Source organism: Neoarius graeffei, chromosome 8, assembly GCF_027579695.1.
Source record: "Neoarius graeffei isolate fNeoGra1 chromosome 8, fNeoGra1.pri, whole genome shotgun sequence".
Taxonomy (NCBI): Eukaryota; Metazoa; Chordata; class Actinopteri; order Siluriformes; family Ariidae; genus Neoarius; species Neoarius graeffei.
This window is the reverse complement of record NC_083576.1, coordinates 1,984,496-2,008,120: the sequence shown is the minus strand read 5'-3', so window position 1 is coordinate 2,008,120 and position 23,625 is coordinate 1,984,496. Positions and strand designations below refer to the sequence as shown.

At 40.5% G+C, this 23,625-nt stretch overlaps 1 protein-coding gene across 1 annotated transcript in view; it reads left to right on the top strand.

Annotated features, from left to right (window-relative positions):
- si:dkey-237h12.3 (teneurin-3) overlaps positions 1 to 23,625 on the top strand; it is a 192,981-nt gene that overhangs the window by 125,110 nt on the left and 44,246 nt on the right. The window contains exons 6-12 of the mRNA XM_060927208.1: positions 4,203 to 4,399; positions 5,056 to 5,248; positions 7,444 to 7,545; positions 9,618 to 9,812; positions 12,967 to 13,161; positions 17,937 to 18,122; positions 18,520 to 18,546. Of these exons, the coding sequence (XP_060783191.1) occupies positions 4,203 to 4,399; positions 5,056 to 5,248; positions 7,444 to 7,545; positions 9,618 to 9,812; positions 12,967 to 13,161; positions 17,937 to 18,122; positions 18,520 to 18,546 (1,095 nt within the window). The remainder of the gene's footprint in view (positions 1 to 4,202; positions 4,400 to 5,055; positions 5,249 to 7,443; positions 7,546 to 9,617; positions 9,813 to 12,966; positions 13,162 to 17,936; positions 18,123 to 18,519; positions 18,547 to 23,625) is intronic.

Genomic DNA, 23,625 nt, shown 5'->3' with positions numbered 1-23,625 from the left:
AAAGCAAAATAAAGAAATGAAAGAATGAAAAAAGAAGCATAACACTGGAAGGAAGGAAGGAAGGAAAGAAAGAAAGAGTCACATCTGTGCTGGAATTCACTCGGGACTCCATTTCCCAGAGCACAATGCAGCCTACAAATATGGCTGCCATGGACTACAATTCCCACCACTACACTCCCGTCTCACGTTCACAGTCACCGGATTACTGATGATGCTCTTCCACATTCCACTCCAGCACCTAAATACCCCTCCTTCCCTTCTCTGCCCTCTCTTATTAACCCTCTGGGGTCGAGAGCTTCTCCAGTGAAGCTCGGCAGGTTTGGAATGAGTAGGTCATGTATTGAGATAAATATCTTAGTGAGTTTTTATCATACAAGCATGATAAACATATTGAGAAACTTTATACTTTCCTCTGTGCCCACTGCCAAATAATATTATAGATTTTTTAAATGACCTAAATAAGATGAAACATAAAACTTGTCACCTTCCTCAATCACACCAGAGTCGGAGCGCTGAGCGCACACTTATGTACGCACACATAAAAGACTGTTCCCATGGAGTGACTTAAACACCTAGCTTGGAAACTATCAATTGACGAGGCCATCGCCAACCTCAAGACAGCATTCACCACAGCACCCATCCTCAAACACCCTGACCCAGCCAAACCCTTCACGGTGGAGGTCGACACCTCCAAATCAGGAAAGGGAGCTGTGTTACCCCAGAGTTTCTAAGACAAGCTATCTGGTGGCATTCTTCTCGAAGAAACTTTCAACTGCAGAGCAGAATTATGGCATTGGGAAAAGAGCTGCTGGCAGTAGAGCTTACCCTGGAGGAGTGGTGCCACTGACTAGAAGGAGCTGCTTATCCTTTCATGATCTTGACTGACCACAAGAACCCGGAATATTTGAAAATGGTGAAACATTTAAACCCACACCAAGCCCAATGGGCATTATTATTATTTTGATCGGGCTCCAAAAACTCCAAAGCTAATTCTCTATCCTGCATTCATCCTGTTAAGATCCACGACTAAGAGCCTGAGTCTACTGTATGCTACCTCTCTCCTGCTTCATCAGTGCCATAACCTGGAACATCAACAGAGAAACTGCCAACTCACCTACACACCAAGTCCCCACTGCATGCCCACCAGTCGTACTTTTGTGCTCCAAACACTCAGAGACAAACTCATAAACTGGGCGCACACCACTCCAGCACAGAGTCAACATCCAACCTGCTGAAAAGCAAATATTGGTGGCCCAACATGCTGACCAGGACCCACTGGTACATATCCTCCTGTATAGCGTGTGCCCAGGCCAAGGTACCTCGTACCCTACCTGCCAGTAAACTCATCCCACTACCCATGCCACAGTGCCCCTGGTCCCACATCAGCATAGAATTTATCACCAACCTCCCCAGGTCCAGATGACACAGTCATCATGGAGGACATCAAATGGTTTTCTACGTCCCTATGCCTTGTCCCTCTGCCTGGCCGACCCACTGCATTTGAAACAGCAGAACTTATCTTTAATCACATATTTAGCTACATTAGAATCCCTGAGAACATTGTAGGTGGCCGGGGCACAAAGTTTACCTCCCGAGTTTGGTCCAGTTTTATGGAGAAGTAGGGGGTCTCTGTGAGTCTCATGTCCAGGTACCACCCACAAGCTAATGATCAGGTAGAATAGGCCTACCAGAAAATAGGATAACCCTAGAAGAGTCTGTTTAGAGAACCAGGGGGACTGGGTACAGATCCTCCCATGGGGCGAGTATGCCCAGAACTCCTTTCACCACCCTGCCAAGAGTTTCATGCAAAGCATCCAGAGAAACCAGAGTCTCGTCCTAGGGGTTGTCCCTGAAAGAGTTGCACTCTTTGGGGAGATGGGAGGGATCTGTCACATCTGCGCCGGACTGAAAAGAAAGAAAAAGAAGCCTTTATTTGTCACATGCACACTCAAGCACAGTGAAATTCGTCCTCTGTATGTAACCCATCTGAAGCAGTGAACAACACATGCACACACAAGTGAGCAGTGAGCACGCACGCTCACCCGGAGCAGTGGGCAGCGATGCTACAGCACCCGGGCAGCAGTCGGGGGTTCGGTGTCTTGCTCAAGGGCACTTCAGCCCACGGCTGCCCCATGTTAACCAAACCGCATGTCTTTGGACTGTGGGGGAAACCAGAGCACCCAGAGGAAACCCACACAGACACGGGGAGAACATGCAAACTCTGCACAGAAAGGCCCCCATTGGCCACTGGGCTCGAACCCAGAACCTTCTTGCTGTGAGGTGACAGTGCGAACCACTGGTTTTGTTGTAGACTCGTTATAAAAAAAGGGCGAAGTGAGCAGGGCATGTTGGGTTGGTGGGCGTTTCTTAATGTATTTGCATGTTCATCCAGTCTGGAATCTGTGCTTGAGCTGGAAGATGCAGGCGTCTCTGTGCATTTTTTCCTTCTCTTTTTTGTATTTTTTAACCATCACACAGTGAAAGTAATAATATAACAAACATCAATAAAATATTATGATCTGAAGCATGCATTTTGGTGAGCTGTAAAGAGAACTGGTTGGTTTTTATATAAGCCCCCCCCCCACGAGATTATATTTATCACTCAGTGTAAAGCTGCGCTTTGCATCACAAGTGCTTTACATTCTCCTCTGATCTTTAGTGAAGCGTCTGATCTTGTCTGATCTTGTCTGATCTTTGCTGAAGAGTAATTTCAGACATCATTAATTTAATGCAGATGGCCATCTGTGAAGCTGCCAGCATCCGTCTGCTCTCAGGCGCTCACACGGAATGCTTTAAACATCCGTACGCTCCTTTAATTAGAGCTTCTGACTGCTTTCAGCCAGCTGATAGATGACCACGCTGACTGCTTACGTTCTCCTCCACTTCTTCTCCGTTTAACAGACTCGGGCTTCAGGATACTGTGGAATAACTCTGCAATAAACACACTTCCTGTTACAGTTCCTCTTGATTAAAGTGCCATTCCACCATTGGATGTCTTATTTGGCATAAAATACAATATATTTTGACAACATATATAAATGGTATCACTAGACAGAGAAATCTTTTAGCTTCAAATTGATATATCAAACATAATTTTTTGACAACGACAAGTATATTAATTTTGCGACCAAAGTCACTTACCCTTTTAATTTCCGCGCATGATGTCATCGGCAGGTTCCCCTTCTTGTGTACCACGTGACGTGTGATGTGGCACATATTATCAGCAATGGTGGATAGAACGCGATAAAAATAATACCAATAAATCTAGCTAATACCAATAAATCTAGCTAACTGAAAGATTAACTCAAAATTTTTAGCAATTTTTTTGGCCCCCATATACGAGGAGAAATGACTCTCTCACTTTGGGGGTTTTCTGGTCTAAAAATAGACCGACACGTGGTACACAAGAAGGGGAACCTGCCGATGACATCACGTTTCACTACCGCGCAGAAATTAAAAGGGTAGGTGACTTTGGTTGCAAAATTAATATACTTGTCGTTGTCAAAAAATTATGTTTGATATATCATTTTGAAGCTAAAAGATTTCTCTGTCTAGTCATGTTGTCATAAAATATATTGTATTTTATGCCAAAGAATACATCCAATGGTGGAATGGCACTTTAAAGACTCGAGTCTGAGAGAAAGCGAGAGTTCACTTTGTCTTGTTGTTATTTAAAAATTTAACATAAAAGATGTAATGAGTGAGAAAGAGAAAAGAGAGAAATAGAAAAAACACAGCGGCGTTACTCTAAGACTTATTTCAGAGCTTTGTCTGATTGTTAATATTTAATTTAAAAATATTTTAAAATTAATCTCATCAAAGGATGAGAAAAGCATGACTGTAAATGTAATATCATTTATTATTAAAAATCAAATATAATTTAAATAAATGTATTAAGTATAATATAATACAGTTAAATACAAAAAGAAAGAAAAAAAGAAGTGCACTGTTGCAGACAGACGCAAAAAGAGAGACAGAAAGATGAAGGTATGACAGATAGAATCAGAGGTGAAAGCAGGCAGACAAAGACATCCACAGACAGACAGAGACAGGTACAGACAGAAATACAAACAGACAGGTGGACACATTAAATATACATTCTGGTGTTTCATATATTGCATAATGTACTCTATACATTTCCTGCATCAATCTGCTGCTTGTCATTTACTCACAACGTGTGTGTGCGTGTGTGTGTGTTACAGGCAGGACTGACTCTGGACAGGACTCGAGGCAGGTGCAGGCAGGGCAGCAGGTGAACTTCTCTGTTGTCCCGGGGCTTTTCTGGAGATCAAACCTCATCCTGGAGCAGTCACAGTTCCTCAAATTCAACATCTCCATCCAGAAGAACGCTTTGATAGGAGTATACGGGAGGAAAGGACTCCCACCCTCACACACACAGGTAACACACACACACACACACACAGAGGTAACACACACACACAGGTAGCACACACACACACACACACACACACACAGGTAACACACACACACACACACACACACACACACACACAGGTAGCACACACACACACACACACACACACACAGGTAACACACACACACACACAGGTAGCACACACACACACACAGGTAGCACACACACACACACACACACACACACAGGTAACACACACACACACACAGGTAACACACACACACACAGGTAGCACACACACACAGGTAACACACACACACACAGGTAGCACACACACACACACACACACACACACACACACACACACACACACACAGGTAACACACACACGCAGGTAACACACACACACACACACACACACACACACACACAGGTAACACACACACACACACACACACACACACACACACACAGGTAACACACACAGTGTCAGTGAAATTAAAATGACTAATGTTCAATCTGTGTTCTTTAAATCACCACATTCCACATTTATAGAACAAATTTGGATCAAACTGGAAAATCGTAGCGTTCCGTGATTTTGGATGTTTGCTCTGTTCCTTTGTGTATTATTTCTTTCAGCACACATGCTGAGAGTGTGTGAACCCTGTTGTGTGTTTCAGTATGACTTTGTGGAGCTGCTCGATGGCAGTCGTCTGATTTCCCAGGATGTGGAGGTCAGGGACGGCATGGAGAGCCCGGTCAGCGTTCACTGTGCTGGATTTATTCAGTATCTTCATGCTGGAGTTTGGCATCTTGCTTTTTATAACGATGGAATGAATCTGGAACCTGTTTCCTACAACACTACGGTTCTGGGTGAGTATGGACGAGATGTGGCTGTGATGTGGAGGCCAGATGTGGATGAGGTGTGGATGTGATCTGGTGGCCAGATGTGAATGAGGTGTGGATGTGATCTGTTGGCCAGATGTGGACGAGGTGTGGCTGTGATCTGGTGGCCAGATGTGGATGAGGTGTAGCTGTGATCTGGTGGCCAGATGTGGACGAGGTGTGGCTGTGATCTGGTGGCCAGATGTGGACGAGGTGTGGCTGTGTTCTGGTGGCCAGATGTAGATGAGGTGTGGCTGTGATCTGGTGGCCAGATGTGGACGAGGTGTGGATGTGATCTGGTGGCCAGATGTGGACGAGGTGTGGATGTGATCTGTTGGCCAGATGTGGACGAGGTGTGGATGTGATCTGGTGGCCAGATGTGGATGAGGTGTGGCTGTGATCTGGTGGCCAGATGTGGATGAGGTGTGGCTGTGATCTGGAGGCCAGATGTGGATGAGGTGTGGCTGTGATCTGGTGGCCAGATGTGGATGAGGTGTGGATGTGATCTGGTGGCCAGATGTGGACGAGGTGTGGCTGTGTTCTGGTGGCCAGATGTGGATGAGGTGTGGATGTGATCTGTTGGCCAGATGTGGATGAGGTGTGGCTGTGATCTGGTGGCCAGATGTGGACGAGATGTGGCTGTGATCTAGCAACCAGCTGTGGACGAGATGTGGCTGTGATCTGGTGGGCAGATGTGGATGAGATGTAGCTGTGATCTGGTGGGCAGATGTGGACGAGATGTGGCTGTGATCTGGTGGGCAGATGTGGATATGGATGAGATAATTGATATTGTGTTGTAACTGATTTAAAGGCAGTACTCGATGTGCAGTGTTCCTACTATATCTGCTGCCACTTCTTCCAGCTGATGTATAAAATATTGAGAAGTTCTGCCTCCTTTTTACTTTCAGGTTGTCATAACAACCAACATTGTGTGCTTTAGTTTTTGTATAATTCTGTATTTTAATTCTGTCTCCAGCGTCGTCTTGTTATCAGCTCACTCCGATTGCTTCCTGCATCTTTTTATGAAATTTTCTGTTGTATTTTTAATGAAAGCGCCTCGCCTTTCTTGTTTGCTCGTCTTGTTTGTTTGATTTATTCGTCTGTGTATCCGTGTGCTTTTGTTGCGATTCACGCTCTGAATGGTGATGAGTCCTGGATATTCCTCACTATATATCTGGATATAAACATCTCCTGCCACTGACTGACCCAGATCAGAAAGGATGAAATGTTTTAATCTCATATTTAGGGGGAAAAAACAACATTTACATGTTAAACTGTACTGAAATGATTTTAGGAAGTATTCTGAGATTTATATTTGTTTTCTGTTTGTCTGTGTCAAAAGCCTCTGATTGCTGAACAGCTTCTCCAGCTGAAGTGAAACGGTGCCACAGGGGCTCGTGATGAGGAGAAAATCACTCTCAGAGCTGCTGCCAATCAATAAACTTGTGGGGAAACAGATGCTGGTTTTTGCCTCCGGCTGTTCTGCACCTAATAATATAAACATATCGATTTATTGAGTGATGAACAGCTGCTCATGTTTACCAAACAATATAATTCCGGTAGTTAAAACTCTGATCTGTCTCCATTCAGCGGTTAGCGGACATGGACGTTTTGTAGATCTGATGAAAACTCTGCTGATTTTCTGTCCATCATGTGAACGGCTTATAGTCTCCTGCTTGCTAAAACACCACCACACTGATGGGTTCTGGATGTTCAGAAGGTGCTCAGGACGGAGGAGTTTACGCTTCTTTGCAGTTTCTTGGTGAAATGACAAGCGGAAAATGTTTGTATTTTTAACCTGAAGGGAGAATAAATTGAGGCTGGTGAGAGAACCACTGCTTATAGCTGTAAGTGACAGGAGTGAAGTTGTTTCACGAACGTTAAATGTAACTATAAATGAAAAAAAAAAAAAACGTGACATGTTATTCAATATATAATAAATTGTAATTTTTGGAATTGCTGTGGTGTAAGAGGAATAAAACACGTAGGGACATGCTATTAGAGGAAAATAATCAATTCTAGAGCAGTAAACAGTAACTTCACTTCATCACAACACATCATGAGGAGTTATTTATTTTTTCTTGACATAATGCAAGAGTTTGCTTCCAGTGATGAGCTCGTTCCTGTTCCTGTCGCACACCACGCTGTCACTCTGACTCCTCTCGGTATTTCCCGTTTTACAGATTCAGTCACGGAATGTCCACACAACTGTTATGGAAACGGCGAGTGTGCGTCCGGCGCCTGTCGCTGTTTCCCAGGATTCCTCGGGCCATACTGCTCTCAGGGTAAAATAATATAATCTACAGTTTATTAGGAAGATTTATTTAATCGTTATTAATAATTGACAAAAGCAGAGTGGGGAGAAGATCTGAAGACCTGATTTTTGCTGTCAATTGTCAGTTTTCCAATTTCATCTAATTAATATTTTATCAATGTGCAGAAGAAATAGGTGATGTGATTGTGATTTTTTTCCTGAGATTTTATAGGTTACCGATGTTCTGTTTATTCATGAGCAGATTTCTTCAAGTGATCTGTCAAGGACAGAAATATAATCTGTTTTATTCTCTCCACGTTCACGGGATATGAACAATCTGATTGGCTACTCTACTACTAGGATATCAGCTCATATACCGTGAGTAGAGAAAAACAAAATGGCGGAGCGTGTTACTGAACCAACTGAGGATGAAATAAAAACTCTACATGAAAACAAAACCCCAAAAATACAAAAAAAAAAGCAACAAAATATGGAATGAAAGTATTTGATGGTGAGAACGTATCTTTTTTTAATTTTTCAAGAATTATTATTATCGCATTTTTCACAAATTGCTCCTGTCATTTCACTGGTTTGTTTACATTCTAAGTGGAAATGATTTTGTCGGACGTTTTGTATAAAGTTTTTATTCATCAAATGTGCAAAAAATAAAAATGCTCTGTTTCTCAAAATCCAGTGAATGTGGAGAGAATAAAACAGTTATTCCACTCGATCTCGGTGCTACGTGCCTCGTCGCCTGTCAGCTCATGTACGACTCGATTTCGTGGAATAACTGTTAAATATATTTTAGAAATATAAAATCTGTTTTATGTGTAAGGTATAGAAATATATCTGTTTTGACATTTTGTCCATAAAAACACACTGAATAAGCCGTAGCTGTATTCGTACAACAAAATAAAATAATTCCAATAAAATCCATAAGTAGGCTGAAATTAGCACTCGTTTAATAACCCTTGCATATTGCTTCTCTATATTTTTTCATAATATTGATGAAATTTCAACCGTTTAATGTGTAAAAGAGCCGTTATGAAAAAAAAGAAAAAGTTTCTAAACTCTGAGTGAAATGTTTTGGAATTGAGTGTAAAAGTAAAAATGAAGGACAGCTCTGATTGGACGTGACTGTCTGATATAATCGGCTCAAGGACACTTTCACCTGCCGCCTTTATTATAATGCAGTAAAGTGAAGTTATTTAAAGTCATTTGCCAAAACAGATTATCTTCCTCATATAATGTGACACAGTGGAGTCCAGGCCAAAGCATGACACATCTACACACTGTCGCTGTACATTAACACAATGTCACACGGCTGATAAGTGGAGTAATTAACCGCCGTCTCAGTCCCGTCCTTTAGCGGCTGCATGAATTTCCTCATCTGAACACTTCCTGTTTTAATCTGTCACAACTTCTAAAACCAATCAAACACCAAACAACAGGGACGTTTCTGCTTTATCCCGGTTCATCAGGCACAAAACTCAAATCCTGGATTCTGATTGGTTTATATTAATGCACTCGTTCTGATACATTATGGTTTCTATAGTAACAGCTTATTCACAGGGACTTGAACGATGGAGGCTCCACATAAACACGTTTAAAGAAATCATTTCTGTATGGTCTCTGTAAGGAGTCTCCAGTGTGAGCGCTGTGTATCAGTCAGAGATGAAGCTGGAGCTGTAAGTTTTCTGACGTCTTCAGGACAGAGGGGTTTACACCTCCTTCTTCTTCTTTACAGTTTCTCAGGAACATGATGGAACAAGCTGAGATTTATTTCTCTTATTAACTTTAAGAGAGAGAATACAGAGAGTCTGGTGAGGGAATGAGTGTTTATCGCTGCTATAACATAAGCGACAATAGGAACTAACTCATTTCACAGAACATTAAATGTAACTATAAATGGATAAAAAATATGTTCTTTAATAAATAAAAAATCATAATTGTTGGTCCGTTGCTGTGGTGTAAGAGGAATAAAACACTTAGGTGTGCTGTTAGAGGAAAATAATCACTATAAAGTGACCTTTTTTCTTACATTGTGTGTGTGTGTGTGTGTGTGTGTGTGTGTGTGTGTGTGTGTGTGTGTGTGTTTCTCAGCTGCCTGCCCCGTGTTGTGCAGTGGTAATGGAGATTACAGCAGGGGGCGCTGTCACTGCTACAGCGGCTGGAAGGGGACGGAGTGTGACGTCCCCGTCGCTCAGTGTGTGGACGCCCAGTGTTCGGGTCACGGCGTGTGTGTGTCTGGAGTGTGTGTGTGTAACCGTGGATACAAAGGTGACAGCTGCGATGCGGGTGAGTGAATATTTTTCATCAATTTTCATATTTCTGTGATACAGACACGATCCATCTGGCACGGGCCGAGAAGAGGAGAAATAAAAATAGAAAACAAAACATGGAACACACACAGCTGTTTAGCTCTGTTTCCATGGTTACAGACTGTTTCTTTGGTGTTGAACTCAGCCAGGACTTTAACAATTAAACACAATTAAAAGAAAACGTTCAACTCCACATGAAATGTCTTTAGATGTCTGATTCAATTCGATGTACAGTATTTCCTTTTAAAACAGGAAGTCAGGCCGATGGTGTGTTGAAGTGCTTGACTGATTTACACAACAACCAATCACATATGAGATATGCCATGCCACGCCCCTGTCCAATCTAAACACACCTCCCAGTAGCACAGTGAGCTAGCTGAAGAGGAGGCGGTGTATAAAGACAGAATTCTCATTCAGCATTTTGACATCATAAAGACCCAAGTCACAAAAACACGCCTCCGAAAGGTCACATGACCACCAACTCACATAAACTCCGCCCTGTTCTACATTATTGGAAAAGGGAATTGTGTGTGTAAAGATGCACGGCTGACATGCCGGAAAAATACAAGCTATGTTTAGTGCTGTACAGCAAGACACATCTCCTGGGGGCGGGGCATAAACATACTAGAGAGCGTTTAATTGGATGAACACAGGATTAGTACAGAATGAGTCATCAAAATATTTTTAATCATTTTAAATGAGAGATTTATTATCATATTGGTGTCCATAGAGTCAGGACAAAAACACCAACTTTGATTTCAATCACATTTAAACTCTAAACTTTAACTTTAAACTCTAAACTTAAACTTTTAATTCAGACTGACGTGTGGCTTTTCCATTGTTGCACAGTTTTGCAGCTCAGAATGAATGAGTCTCAAGAGTTTAAAAGATCTATAAAGTGTAAAACGAAGTCTTGTGCCTGTGAGACACGGCATTCCTCAGTATTGAACAGAAACAAGACAACTTTTATTGGGTCTCAGTCTTCAGCATGAGGGATAACAAAGAAAGAGAAAAGAGCACGCCGAGTCTTTAAATGAGAGGTCAGATCTGATCTAACCGTGGCTCAAGGTGAATTACTCACTCCACTCAATAACACGGCACTCCAGTGACCCTGACACACACGTCTAAAGAGTCCGACCCGGCGCTGAGCGAACACGGGGATCGAAACACTCGATCAGATCGAGCGGAGGAGAGAAAGAACGAGGGATACATTACAAAGCAGGAAATAAATGTCTCAAAACACAGGAGGAGCACTCAGAGCAGAATTTAGCAATATTTTAAAATTTCACAATTCACACACACACACACACACACACACACACACACACACACACACACACACACATACACACATTGTTTGCATTTATTTGAACTCAGTGTTTGTGAGCTGACTGTAATTATTTGAGTTGATTTTTTCCCCAATGTTCACTTATCCATAAATAAAACAAAACTGATCGTTGAAGATTTGTAGATTATTAAATGCAGCAACATCTTCAGTAATGAAGCCCCTTTTTTTTTTTTTTTTTTAATCAGCAGAGTCAGAACCAAAGTCTTGAGAAGAGCCGTCTCAGGTTCTGCAACATTCAGGGAAACGTTCCATCTGAGTTCACTTTACATTGATAAAATTACAGCAGTGTCTCTGAGAGAACTGAACACCTTTTACATACAAACAGGCAACACAGAGATTAATTTAATTTCGTGTAAATTTACTGTTTCCTGCTCTTTATTGCATGTGATGAAACGTGTCTAAGACCTTTGTACAGCACTGACGCTGTTGGTTTCTGACGTCTGATGAATTCTTTAATTAACGTCCGTTAAGATGAGCAGATGCCTGCAGGCCTCCATCAGGAAAAGGTTAATGGGGCCAAATTAATGTCCTCGTCCAATAGAAATTCGCTCCCGGGGCTGCGGCAGGAAACGTGTCCGGACATGAAATCTCTCTATACATCACATTCTGTATCCAAATATTTTCTTATATCTTCATCAGAACATGCTGTGATGAAGCAACAGAGCTGTAACGCTACTAAATGAGCTGCATTTCACTTTATTCCCTTTAAAATCTGATCAAATTTCCTCTTATAGTTTACCAGATGTGGAATTATTTTATTTATATGTGTGATGCAGATTTATTTATTAGTAGTAAGGGAAATGTTCTCTTCAGCAGTGCTGATAGCGGTTCTCCTGGTGGTGCTGATCCACAGATGGCTCTCAAGATGTCGAGGAGCAGATTTACACAAAAATTATACACAAAAACTTTTTGAAATCCATCAGAAAAACATTTTAAAATGTTTAAAATGAAGCTAAAAGCTCTAAACTGTCCGAAGAACCCCTGAAGAACCTGTTCTTTTTCATTATTTCTGTCTGTCTGTGTAGTGAGCTTCTGTATACAGTTAACCTTGCAATTCTACCTCTGAAAATATGAAAGTTCTTTCCTGGTCCAGAAAGTCCATTAGACCTGAATCTGGTTTTTGAAATCCTTCTTTACGATCTGTAATATGTGGAATCCATGACAGCGAGAACCCACTTGTTCAGTCCATCTCTCTTTAGGAACTTTACCTTGTTGTTTACTGATTGTTTATTCGCCTTTATTTAAGGTTCTTTGTAACATCATTATAAATCATGAACCAGAGAACCATTTCAAGTGCTAGAGTCGAGATTATTGTCATCTTGATTATGATTTTAAAATGGGGAGATTGATTGATTGATTGATTGATTGATTGATTGATTGATTGATTGATTGATTTACTTTATTGATCCCAAGTTGGGAAATTGTTTTGTTACAGCAGCAAGTTATCAGACATGTGAACAGAAAAATGCACACTGTACAGCAAAAAAATAGATTTAAAAAATTAGAATATAAAATTAAGTTGAACATCAGACACTCAAACTTTTTTTTTTTTGCATAGACATTTCATGTCAATTTCTGATAGTGAAATGTTCTCCTAATAACCTTAATATAACCTTAATAGAACTTTATCGCTGGCAAAAACAACTTTTTTGTATTATACATGTTTGTTTAATAATATCATTTTTACAGTCCTGATCCAATAAAACTCACGCTTGGACTCATACTTGAGGAAGCTGAAAGTGCAAATTATAATTTTTATTTTATTTTACTGATTTATTTGCAGTGGACTGTGTGGACCCGTCCTGTTCGGATCACGGTTCTTGTCTTCACGGTCGGTGTCACTGTTTTCCGGAATGGACCGGATCCAGATGTGACTCTCAGGTGTCTGTTTGTCCTGAACACTGCTCTGGTCGAGGGATTTTTGAGAACAAGGCGTGTGAATGCGAACCCAACTGGACCGGACCGAACTGCTCGTCCGGTAAGAGTTTATAAATGATGAGTTTGGGATTTAGAATGAAAGTGTAAACAGATCATTTGGCATTATAATGAGACTTGATTGAGTTCGACATGTTCCGTGTTTGATGTTCTTTTAGTTTTTAACTTGTTAAAACTTCACACTTGAAGCTCGTTGAATCTGATCAGCTATTTCAAGGCAATTTGGAGTAAAAACGATGTTGTGCGTGTTTATGATTGATTATATGATTTTACTTTTTGACCGAACAATTCCTTTAAATGTCTCTGTGTGTGCCGTGGGACTCCTGCTGTAAAAGCAGTTGGATCTTTGTCTCTTCATTACCTCAACCTCAATTAAATAAGCTTTAATTAATGTGTGGATCGACCCGCCTCCTGCTGAGACCTGGAAGTGTTAAAACCAGATAAACACCTTGCTGATAATGAAACATTGATTATGTTGACTAATGTAGAAAAGAGGCCTGCCTTTTAAAAGAATAGATTGAATGATTTGCTCTTGTTTTATCTGCAGTTTAATATTCTACAGAGTGACTCGGAGCTTTCAAGGGCTCCCAATCAGAAAAAAACCCTCGCTGAAAGAGCGTGTGAAGACTTCTCGAACATTAGGGGTCATTAACTTAATTCCCTTCCATTCCGATTGTTGTTCTTCTTTGGAAATTGCTGCTATTTGTATTCCCGTTACAAAATCTTGATCTCGGCTGAAAACCAGGAGGAAAATGAGTCATGGAGGTGATTTTTCTCGGCGTGTCTCTGGTCCCTGAGTGGCTTTATAAAGAGGAGACAGATTGCTGAGAGTCGTGGTATTTTAGAACTTCTGGAGGGTCACTGAGGGTAAAGCAGAGAAAATTATTGGTGAGTTGAAATAAAGGTGAAAACAGTTAAAGAAAATTCATTCTCGCTGAGAGTTGGAATAAAATCACTTCTGTTATATTATACACTAAAAAATCCAAAATAACCTGAATTTTGAAAAATTTAACATTACTATTTGTTGTAGGTTTATTATTTTGTTCTAATGACAAAAACATGGAATTAATTGGTGTCACTTTAGCTTTTCCAACCAATCAGATTCACTCTGCACACTCCTGTACTAATCACAACCAATCAGATTCACTCCACACACTCCTGTACTAATCACAACCAATCAGATTCACTCCACACGCTCCTGTACTAATCACAACCAATCAGATTCACTCTATGCACTCCTGTACTAATCACAACCAATCAGATTCACTCCACACACTCCTGTACTAATCACAACCAATCAGATTCACTCCACACGCTCCTGTACTAATCACAACCAGTCAGATTCACTCTATGCACTCCTGTACTAATCACAACCAATCAGATTCATTCCACACGCTCCTGTACTAATCACAACCAATCAGATTCACTCTACACACTCCTGTACTAATCACAACCAGTCAGATTCACTCTATGCACTCCTGTACTAATCACAACCAATCAGATTCACTCTGCACACTCCTGTACTAATCACAACCAATAAGATTCACTCTACACACTCCTATACTAATCACAACCAGTCAGATTCACTATATGCACTCCTGTACTAATCACAACCAATCAGATTCACTCTGCACACTCCTGTACTAATCACAACCAATCAGATTCACTCTACACACTCCTGTACTAATCACAACCAGTCAGATTCACTCTATGCACTCCTGTACTAATCACAACCAATCAGATTCACTCTGCACACTCATGTACTAATCACAACCAATAAGATTCAATATACACACTCCTATACTAATCACAACCAGTCAGATTCACTCTATTCACTCCTGTACTAATCACAACCAATCAGATTCACTCTGCACACTCCTGTACTAATCACAACCAATCAGATTCACTCCACACACTCCTGTACTAATCACAACCAATCAGATTCACTCTATGCACTCCTGTACTAATCGCAACCAATCAGATTCACTCTGCACACTCCTGTACTAATCACAACCAATCAGATTCACTCTATGCACTCCTGTACTAATGACAACCAATCAGATTCACTCTATGCACTCCTGTACTAATCACAACCAATCAGATTCACTCTATATACTCCTGTACTAATCACAACCAATCAGATTCACTCTATGCACTCCTGTACTAATCACAACCAATCAGATTCACTCTATGCACTCCTGTACTAATCACAACCAATCAGATTCACTCTGCACACTCCTGTACTAATCACAACCAATCAGATTCACTCTATGCACTCCTGTACTAATCGCAACCAATCAGATTCACTCTGCACACTCCTGTACTAATCACAACCAATCAGATTCACTCTATGCACTCCTGTACTAATGACAACCAATCAGATTCACTCTATGCACTCCTGTACTAATCACAACCAATCAGATTCACTCTATATACTCCTGTACTAATCACAACCAATCAGATTCACTCTATGCACTCCTGTACTAATCACAACCAATCAGATTCACTCTATGCACTCCTGTACTAATCACAACCAATCAGATTCACTCTGCACACTCCTGTACTAATCACAACCAATCAGATTCACTCTATGCACTCCTGTACTAATCACAACCAATCAGATTCACTCCACACGCTCATGTACTAATCACAACCAATCAGATTCACTCTATGCACTCCTGTACTAATCACAACCAATCAGATTCACTCCACACGCTCCTGTACTAATCACAACCAATCAGATTCACTATACACACTCCTGTACTAATCACAACCAGTCAGATTCACTCTATGCACTCCTGTACTAATCACAACCAATCAGATTCACTCTGCACACTCATGTACTAATCACAACCAATAAGATTCACTCTACACACTCCTATACTAATCACAACCAGTCAGATTCACTCTATGCACTCCTGTACTAATCACAACCAATCAGATTCACTCTGCACACTCCTGTACTAATCACAACCAATCAGATTCACTCTACACACTCCTGTACTAATCACAACCAGTCAGATTCACTCTATGCACTCCTGTACTAATCACAACCAATCAGATTCACTCTGCACACTCCTGTACTAATCACAACCAATAAGATTCACTATACACACTCCTATACTAATCACAACCAGTCAGATTCACTCTATGCACTCCTGTACTAATCACAACCAATCAGATTCACTCTGCACACTCCTGTACTAATCACAACCAATCAGATTCACTCCACACACTCCTGTACTAATCACAACCAATCAGATTCACTCTATGCACTCCTGTACTAATTGCAACCAATCAGATTCACTCTGCACACTCCTGTACTAATCACAACCAATCAGATTCACTCTGCACACTCCTGTACTAATCACAACCAATCAGATTCACTCTATGCACTCCTGTACTAATGACAACCAATCAGATTCACTCTATGCACTCCTGTACTAATCACAACCAATCAGATTCACTCTATACACTCCTGTACTAATCACAACCAATCAGATTCACTCTATGCACTCCTGTACTAATCACAACCAATCAGATTCACTCTATGTACTCCTGTACTAATCACAACCAATCAGATTCACTCTGCACACTCCTGTACTAATCACAACCAATCAGATTCACTCTATGCACTCCTGTACTAATGACAACCAATCAGATTCACTATATGCACTCCTGTACTAATCACAACCAATCAGATTCACTCTGCACACTCCTGTACTAATCACAACCAATCAGATTCACTCTATGCACTCCTGTACTAATCACAACCAATCAGATTCACTCTATGCACTCCTGTACTAATCACAACCAATCAGATTCACTCTATGCACTCCTGTACTAATCACAACCAATCAGATTCACTCTATGCACTCATGTACTAATCACAACCAATCAGATTCACTCTATGCACTCCTGTACTAATCACAACCAATCAGATTCACTCTATGCACTAATGTACTAATCACAACCAATCAGATTCACTCTGCACACTCATGTACTAATCACAACCAATCAGATTCACTCTGCACACTCCTGTACTAATCACAACCAATCAGATTCACTCTATGCACTCCTGTACTAATCACAACCAATCAGATTCACTCTGCACACTCCTGTACTAATCACAACCAATCATATTCACTCTATGCACTCCTGTACTAATCACAACCAATCAGATTCACTCTGCACACTCCTGTACTAATCACAACCAATCAGATTCACTGTATGCACTCCTGTACTAATCACAACCAATCAGATTCACTCTATGCACTCCTGTACTAATCACAACCAATCAGATTCACTCTATGCACTCCTGTACTAATCACAACCAATCAGATTCACTCTATGCACTAATGTACTAATCACAACCAATCAGATTCACTCTGCACACTCATGTACTAATCACAACCAATCAGATTCACTCTGCACACTCATGTACTAATCACAACCAATCAGATTCACTCTGCACACTCCTGTACTAATTACAACCAATCAGATTCACTCTATGCACTCCTGTACTAATCACAACCAATCAGATTCACTCTGCACACTCCTGTACTAATCACAACCAATCAGGTTCACTCTGCACACTCCTGTACTAATCACAACCAATCAGATTCACTCTATGCACTCCTGTACTAATCACAACCAATCAGATTCACTCTGCACACTCCTGTACTAATCACAACCAATCAGATTCACTCAGAATGGTATGTGGAAGAAACACACACTAATCACTAGATTTCTAGGGAACAGGATGTAGGAAGTGGTTTTATGAATTGATTAATATTTCCTGTGTGTTTGTGATGTCAGAGGTGTGTGCTGCAGACTGCGGGCCGCACGGTGTGTGTGTCGACAGTGTGTGTCGCTGTACAGGCGGCTGGTCGGGGCTTCGGTGTGAGCAGGAGGAGTGTAAACCCCCCTGTGGGGAGCATGGTGTGTGTCGCGAAGGTCAGTGTGTGTGTCAGCAAGGTTGGACGGGAGAACACTGTAACATCGGTGAGTCCAACACACACACACACACACACACACACACACACAGGTTATTATTTCTATTATTGAGTTAGTTGTATGGGAACTAAAGACCTGTGCTGAATTTGGGTGTGTGGGCGGAGCTAAAATCAGGGCTGATCACTGATTGGTTAAACATAACAATCGCTGAATCGTCCTGATTAATGTCGGCTTTTCTAAAGACCATACTCTTACCAACGCGTGTAAACAATGGGCATCTGGAGATCACAACTACTTAAAAACATAAAGAAAACAGGAAATGTATTTATGTGATTTTGTTTCGTTTTAAGATTTCTCACTCAAATAAACACTGAATCTGTTTTAATCGGTATTAAATACGACTCATTACTGAATAATCAGAACTTCTCTTCTTCTCTCTCATCAGCTCACTTCCTGGACGGTAAAATCAAAGGTAAAGTGCTTCCTTTAATCATGTTACTTCTTTTATATTCATAATATTATCATCTTTTTCCTGGATATTTCCAAAATAAAGAAACTTATGGATTGGAAAGTTATCTTTAATTACTTGATTAATGATATTCTCCTGAATTTTATTTCTAATTGTGTAACGCAACACTAACCCAAAGGCGGGTGATTATCATTCAGAGCTGTTTCTTGCCCTCAGTTCTGAGCTTCTTCCTGTAAACCCTCCACTGTAACCAACACACTGCAAATAGCATGAAATGTCATATTTGCTAACGCGAGTGTATTGGCTCGTTTCTCCCCTTGGAGGAGATCTGTACTATTTTTTTTTTTTTAATTCTTTGCCCTGGATGTTTCTTCACACGAGCAGACTGGATAGGATATCGAGGTAAACGTCGTGGTGTATGGAGGAGAGCATGTGGCTCTGTTCCTCCTCGTCTGTTTCCCCCTGAAGCATGACGTTCATCGTCTTTACACTCTGTCTATAAATGTTTAATACAGTGAGTCTAATAAAAAAGTGAGCGCACGACCCAGAGCTGCTTTTATTTCATCACTTATTCAACACTAATACAGCGTTTTCCTCATGCTGATTATTCCACAATCCATTATTTAACGCCAACATTCCTACGTTATCTGAGTGCGAAAATCAAACGCTGTGAATGTTATCATACTTCATTCAAACCATCGTGTGTAGATTTCCTCATTAAAGCTGTAACGATGTGAGAGACTCGCAGTATGATGGGCAGCCAAATAGCTGTGAGAGGATTCAATAATTAAACGATTAAACAACATCACGTCTGATTAATCTCGAGCTCGCACACCACTCTCACACTTTCAGGAACCAGTGACCACAGCTGATCCCGCCCCCTGAGCGTGATTGATGACTGATGTCATGCAAAAAAAATTAAATATTAGCACTAATTTAAAAAGGGAATCATGAATAAGTGCAAAGATTAAATGTTGGTTATAAATAAAAAGGGACAAATAAATGAGTGCAAAATGACAATACTGTATTACTGTCATCTTATTCAAGAATTCTTTACTGATTTGTGTGAAAGAGTGTCATGTTAAAGCGAGACGGCCTTTCGATTTCATAAACTCGGTGAAATTTAGTTCCGTCTGAAATGTGGTGATTGTGATATCTGTTTATTTCTGTAATAATTCACAAAATATCAGGCCATTCTGTGGCTGGGAAGTTATTTAATTTGAGGGGATTAAAGCTAATAATGTGCATGAAATCGCTCGCTTGGCGCAGTCAAGCAGACAGAGGAAGTCCGTGTGCACATGCGCAGGTTTACCTTCTTCTTCTTCTTTTGGGTTTTACGGCAGCTGGCATCCACAGTGTTGCATTACTGCCATCTACAGGTTTCCCTTTGAGCGTGCACTGACAGTTCCATCATTCTGTCGCTAAACGAACAGCTGATCACACCGAGGTGCTCGCTGAGCGCCAATATTTATTAGTTTGGTCCTGCGTTTCCTTTCCTTCGTATATAACATAATGTCTTTTCTTCTCGCTTTCTTTCCGTTACTGTAGTCGCTCTTTCACGTTTCATTCGCACACTCACATCCTCCATTTTTCTCTCCTGTTTCGAATTTGTATCCCACAATGCCTTGCGTGAACGGGGAAAGCCCACCACGTGATGCATGACGTAGTATCTTGTATTGGGTCATGGTGAAGCAGGAAAAAATAGCAGAGAATTTAGGGCCATGTGGAGATAAATTCATTAATTGTTTTATTAAAAAACTAATAAAATTGGAAGTCTGTGATTCGAATTCAGTAGCTTTCAGTCACTAAACAAAAATAATTGGGTGTCAGGAAAATTCTTTTTATAACCTACACTTGAAAAATCTGAAAGTCAGTACAGCTTTAAAAACAACCTGAAAACAAAACTACACATTATTTACAGGATTATTTTATATCTCTGGTTATTTTATTTTTATTCGTATTTTCAATACGATGGAGTGTTAGAGCCATTGGCGGTTAAAATAATCGGAGCTGTTTTTTTTTTTTGCTGCGCACAGTGGTGTAGTGGTTAGCACTGTTGCCTCACAGCAAGAAGGTCCGGGTTCGAGCCCCGGGGCCGGCGAGGGCCTTTCTGTGTGGAGTTTGCATGTTCTCCCCGTGTCCGCGTGGGTTTCCTCTGGGTGCTCCGGTTTCCCCCACAGTCCAAAGACATGCAGGTTAGGTTAACATGAAGCAGCTGTCAGCTGAGTTTGGGCTCAAGAGCCCTTGAGTGAGGCACCGAACCCCCAACTGCTCCCCAGGTGCTGTAGAAAAAATACAGCTGCCCACTGCTCTGTGTGTGTGTGTGTGTGTGTGTGTGTGTGTGTGTGTGTGTGTGTGTGTGTTTTCACTGTTTCAGATGCGTTAAATGCAGAGGTTAAATTTCACTGTGTGTTTAAGTCTGTGTTTGAGTGTACGTGTGACAAATAAAGGCTTCTTGGCTTCTTTTGTCCCAGATCACTTCACTTTTCAGGGTTTGATCGACATCATCATCCCACAGACATCACGGCTGAGTCCAGGAAACAGTCTTTCATCTTCAGTAACACAATATAAAAGAATAAAGCACTCAGAGGTTTTAATTACGGTTCCCACAGTTTTTTCTTGTAAATTTGTGACGTATTAATCTTGGGGAGAATATATGAATATTACACACCCACCTCACCCACCTCAGCCCCCCGCTTCTCCCCCTATAGTGACCCTGTTATACCATTGTACATCAGTGACCATTACTTAAAAAATATCAATCAATCAGTCAGTCCTGTTTTTCTGGAATTTTCCATCATCGAGCAGTGACTTTTTCAGCCTCTGAATGTTTTTGTGAAAAATAAATTGTCCCTTTATTGGAAACAGAGTAAACCTTCAGGACACATTCGCTGAATGATGCACTTACAGCTTTAGCTACGACTTTAACAAAGAGAAGGTAAACATTTGTTGGTGAAATGAAGGGAGGCATAAAATATAATTTAATCTTTACGTTTGGTAAGTTATGAAATATAAACATTTTTGGTCGTGCACTCAGACTTTAGGACTTGACTGTATATGTGCACAATTCACACACACACACACACACACACACACACACACACACACACACACACACACACACACACACAGAAGGTCTCCAGTGTATGAGATGTCCCCTGTCTTGTATGTCACCTTGTCTTATCTCCTGCAGTATTGAACAGTTGCTAAGCTTCTTTAGTTTAGCAATGTGTCTGACGGAGAGACGTCCTGTCTGACAGAATAAACCCCTCACTTTACTCAGCTGTAAATTCACACCGACACGGAAAATAAGAAATACATTTTATTATATATATATATATATATATATATATATATATATATATATATATATATATATATATGTCTGATTCCACAACTGCGGTGCCATTTAGGTGCAAAAACTCTGAAACTTTCATTTTTCAACACCAATTTTAAGAAACATGCATTTAACTTTTACAAATATGTGTCAAACCTTTCAGACAATATCTTGATTTTATACGATTTCTTTGGTCTTAAATCAGTCACAGGGTTTAAGAGTTGGGTTTTTTCCCCCACAGAATTAAAAATAAACAAAATGTGGTTCACAATCGTCCATGCAGATGATATACTGACAGTAATTTAATAATTGATTTGAAATGTACTGTAATGGAAGTAAATTAAAGCTCTGAGTAATGTAACAGAGTTGAGCTTTCGAAGTGATGTCGTCAATCAGCATCACAATACCATGAATGTGCAAAATAAATAAATAATTTAATTTTAGAGAAGCTTTTTTTACTTTTCTTCTTCCTGAGCTCCTCTAGCCGGTCAGATGAGGCGACTTCCTGTTATGGAACATAACACACATTGTATAGCAGTGTGTGTTTGGGTAACTGGTTCAGGGTCGAGTAAATGAGTTAAAAAGTAAATGTTTTTCGACTAAAATGGGCGACTCATGGAAAAGCACAGGATGGTCATGTTTATAAAAATGTAAAAAATGCACAAATAACACTTTTTGAAATATTTCAGTGATTGTATTTTGAGGTACAGGGTATCGAACTGTGCTGGGACGTACTTTCTGTTATTTTAATAAAGTTTTGTGAAAGTCTCTGAAACGTGCACACAGGCTTTACATTACGTAATGAAGTTACTGGATCATCCACGTCCACTGAAATACAGGAAATAAAAGATCTCAGAGGAAGTGAAGATCTTAAATAAAGGAAAAAATCTGCTAATAGAATTAGACGATGTCAAGCTTGAAATTAGTTAAAAAAAACTCAATCATCTTAATTGTCTTTAACATTTGTTTAAAACAATCTAATAAAGAGTCTAATTCATCTGTTCTTACTTGTGAAGACGTCGCGGCTGTTTTGCTGCAGCGTCAGAAGCAGAAAAGCTGTAAATATTGCATTGCAGTACAACTTTAATTTTTAACAACAAAACCAAGCTGAGGAAAAGAAGTGCAAAGACCCATGGTGCTAAATGATCTGCGGTGGAAAAGGAGACAGAAAAGCAATCAAAAATGGATGTAGGTTCATTAGTCAGGTCTCTGAAGTCGTCTGTTTCTCATATACTGCGTTTATTACAGCGAGGCCCGGAAAGAAAAGCAGCTGTAAATGACCTCGGTGCTTTCTCTGTTCTCAGCGGACACTAAACTTCTCTTCATGGCAGTTTTTTTAACATTGATGAAATCTCAGACACGCCAAATTGGCACTTAAACTCAACACTTCATCCCATTTATCACTGAGAGCGTTTGTTCTGACAGCGTTGGAATTAGTTTTAATTCTTCATTCGTTCATCCAGCTCTCTTCTAACGAACTTTACTCCAGTGATAAACGAAGGACTAACAGAACCAAGGTGTTTAAGACAAAGGTGAGGAGTAAACCACGAGAAGGAGGAAGAGGGGAAGTCGGTGTAAGATCATTAAAAATAAAAATAAAAACCCACCATAATAATCAGAGTTCAGGGATTGGAACTGAGAAGCAGGAAGAGAAGAAGCTGAACGCTCTCTGCTGAAATAAACATCACAAACCAGGAGAGGTTTCGGGTTCTTATTGGGTTTTAATGTGTTTCTTCCACTTTGAT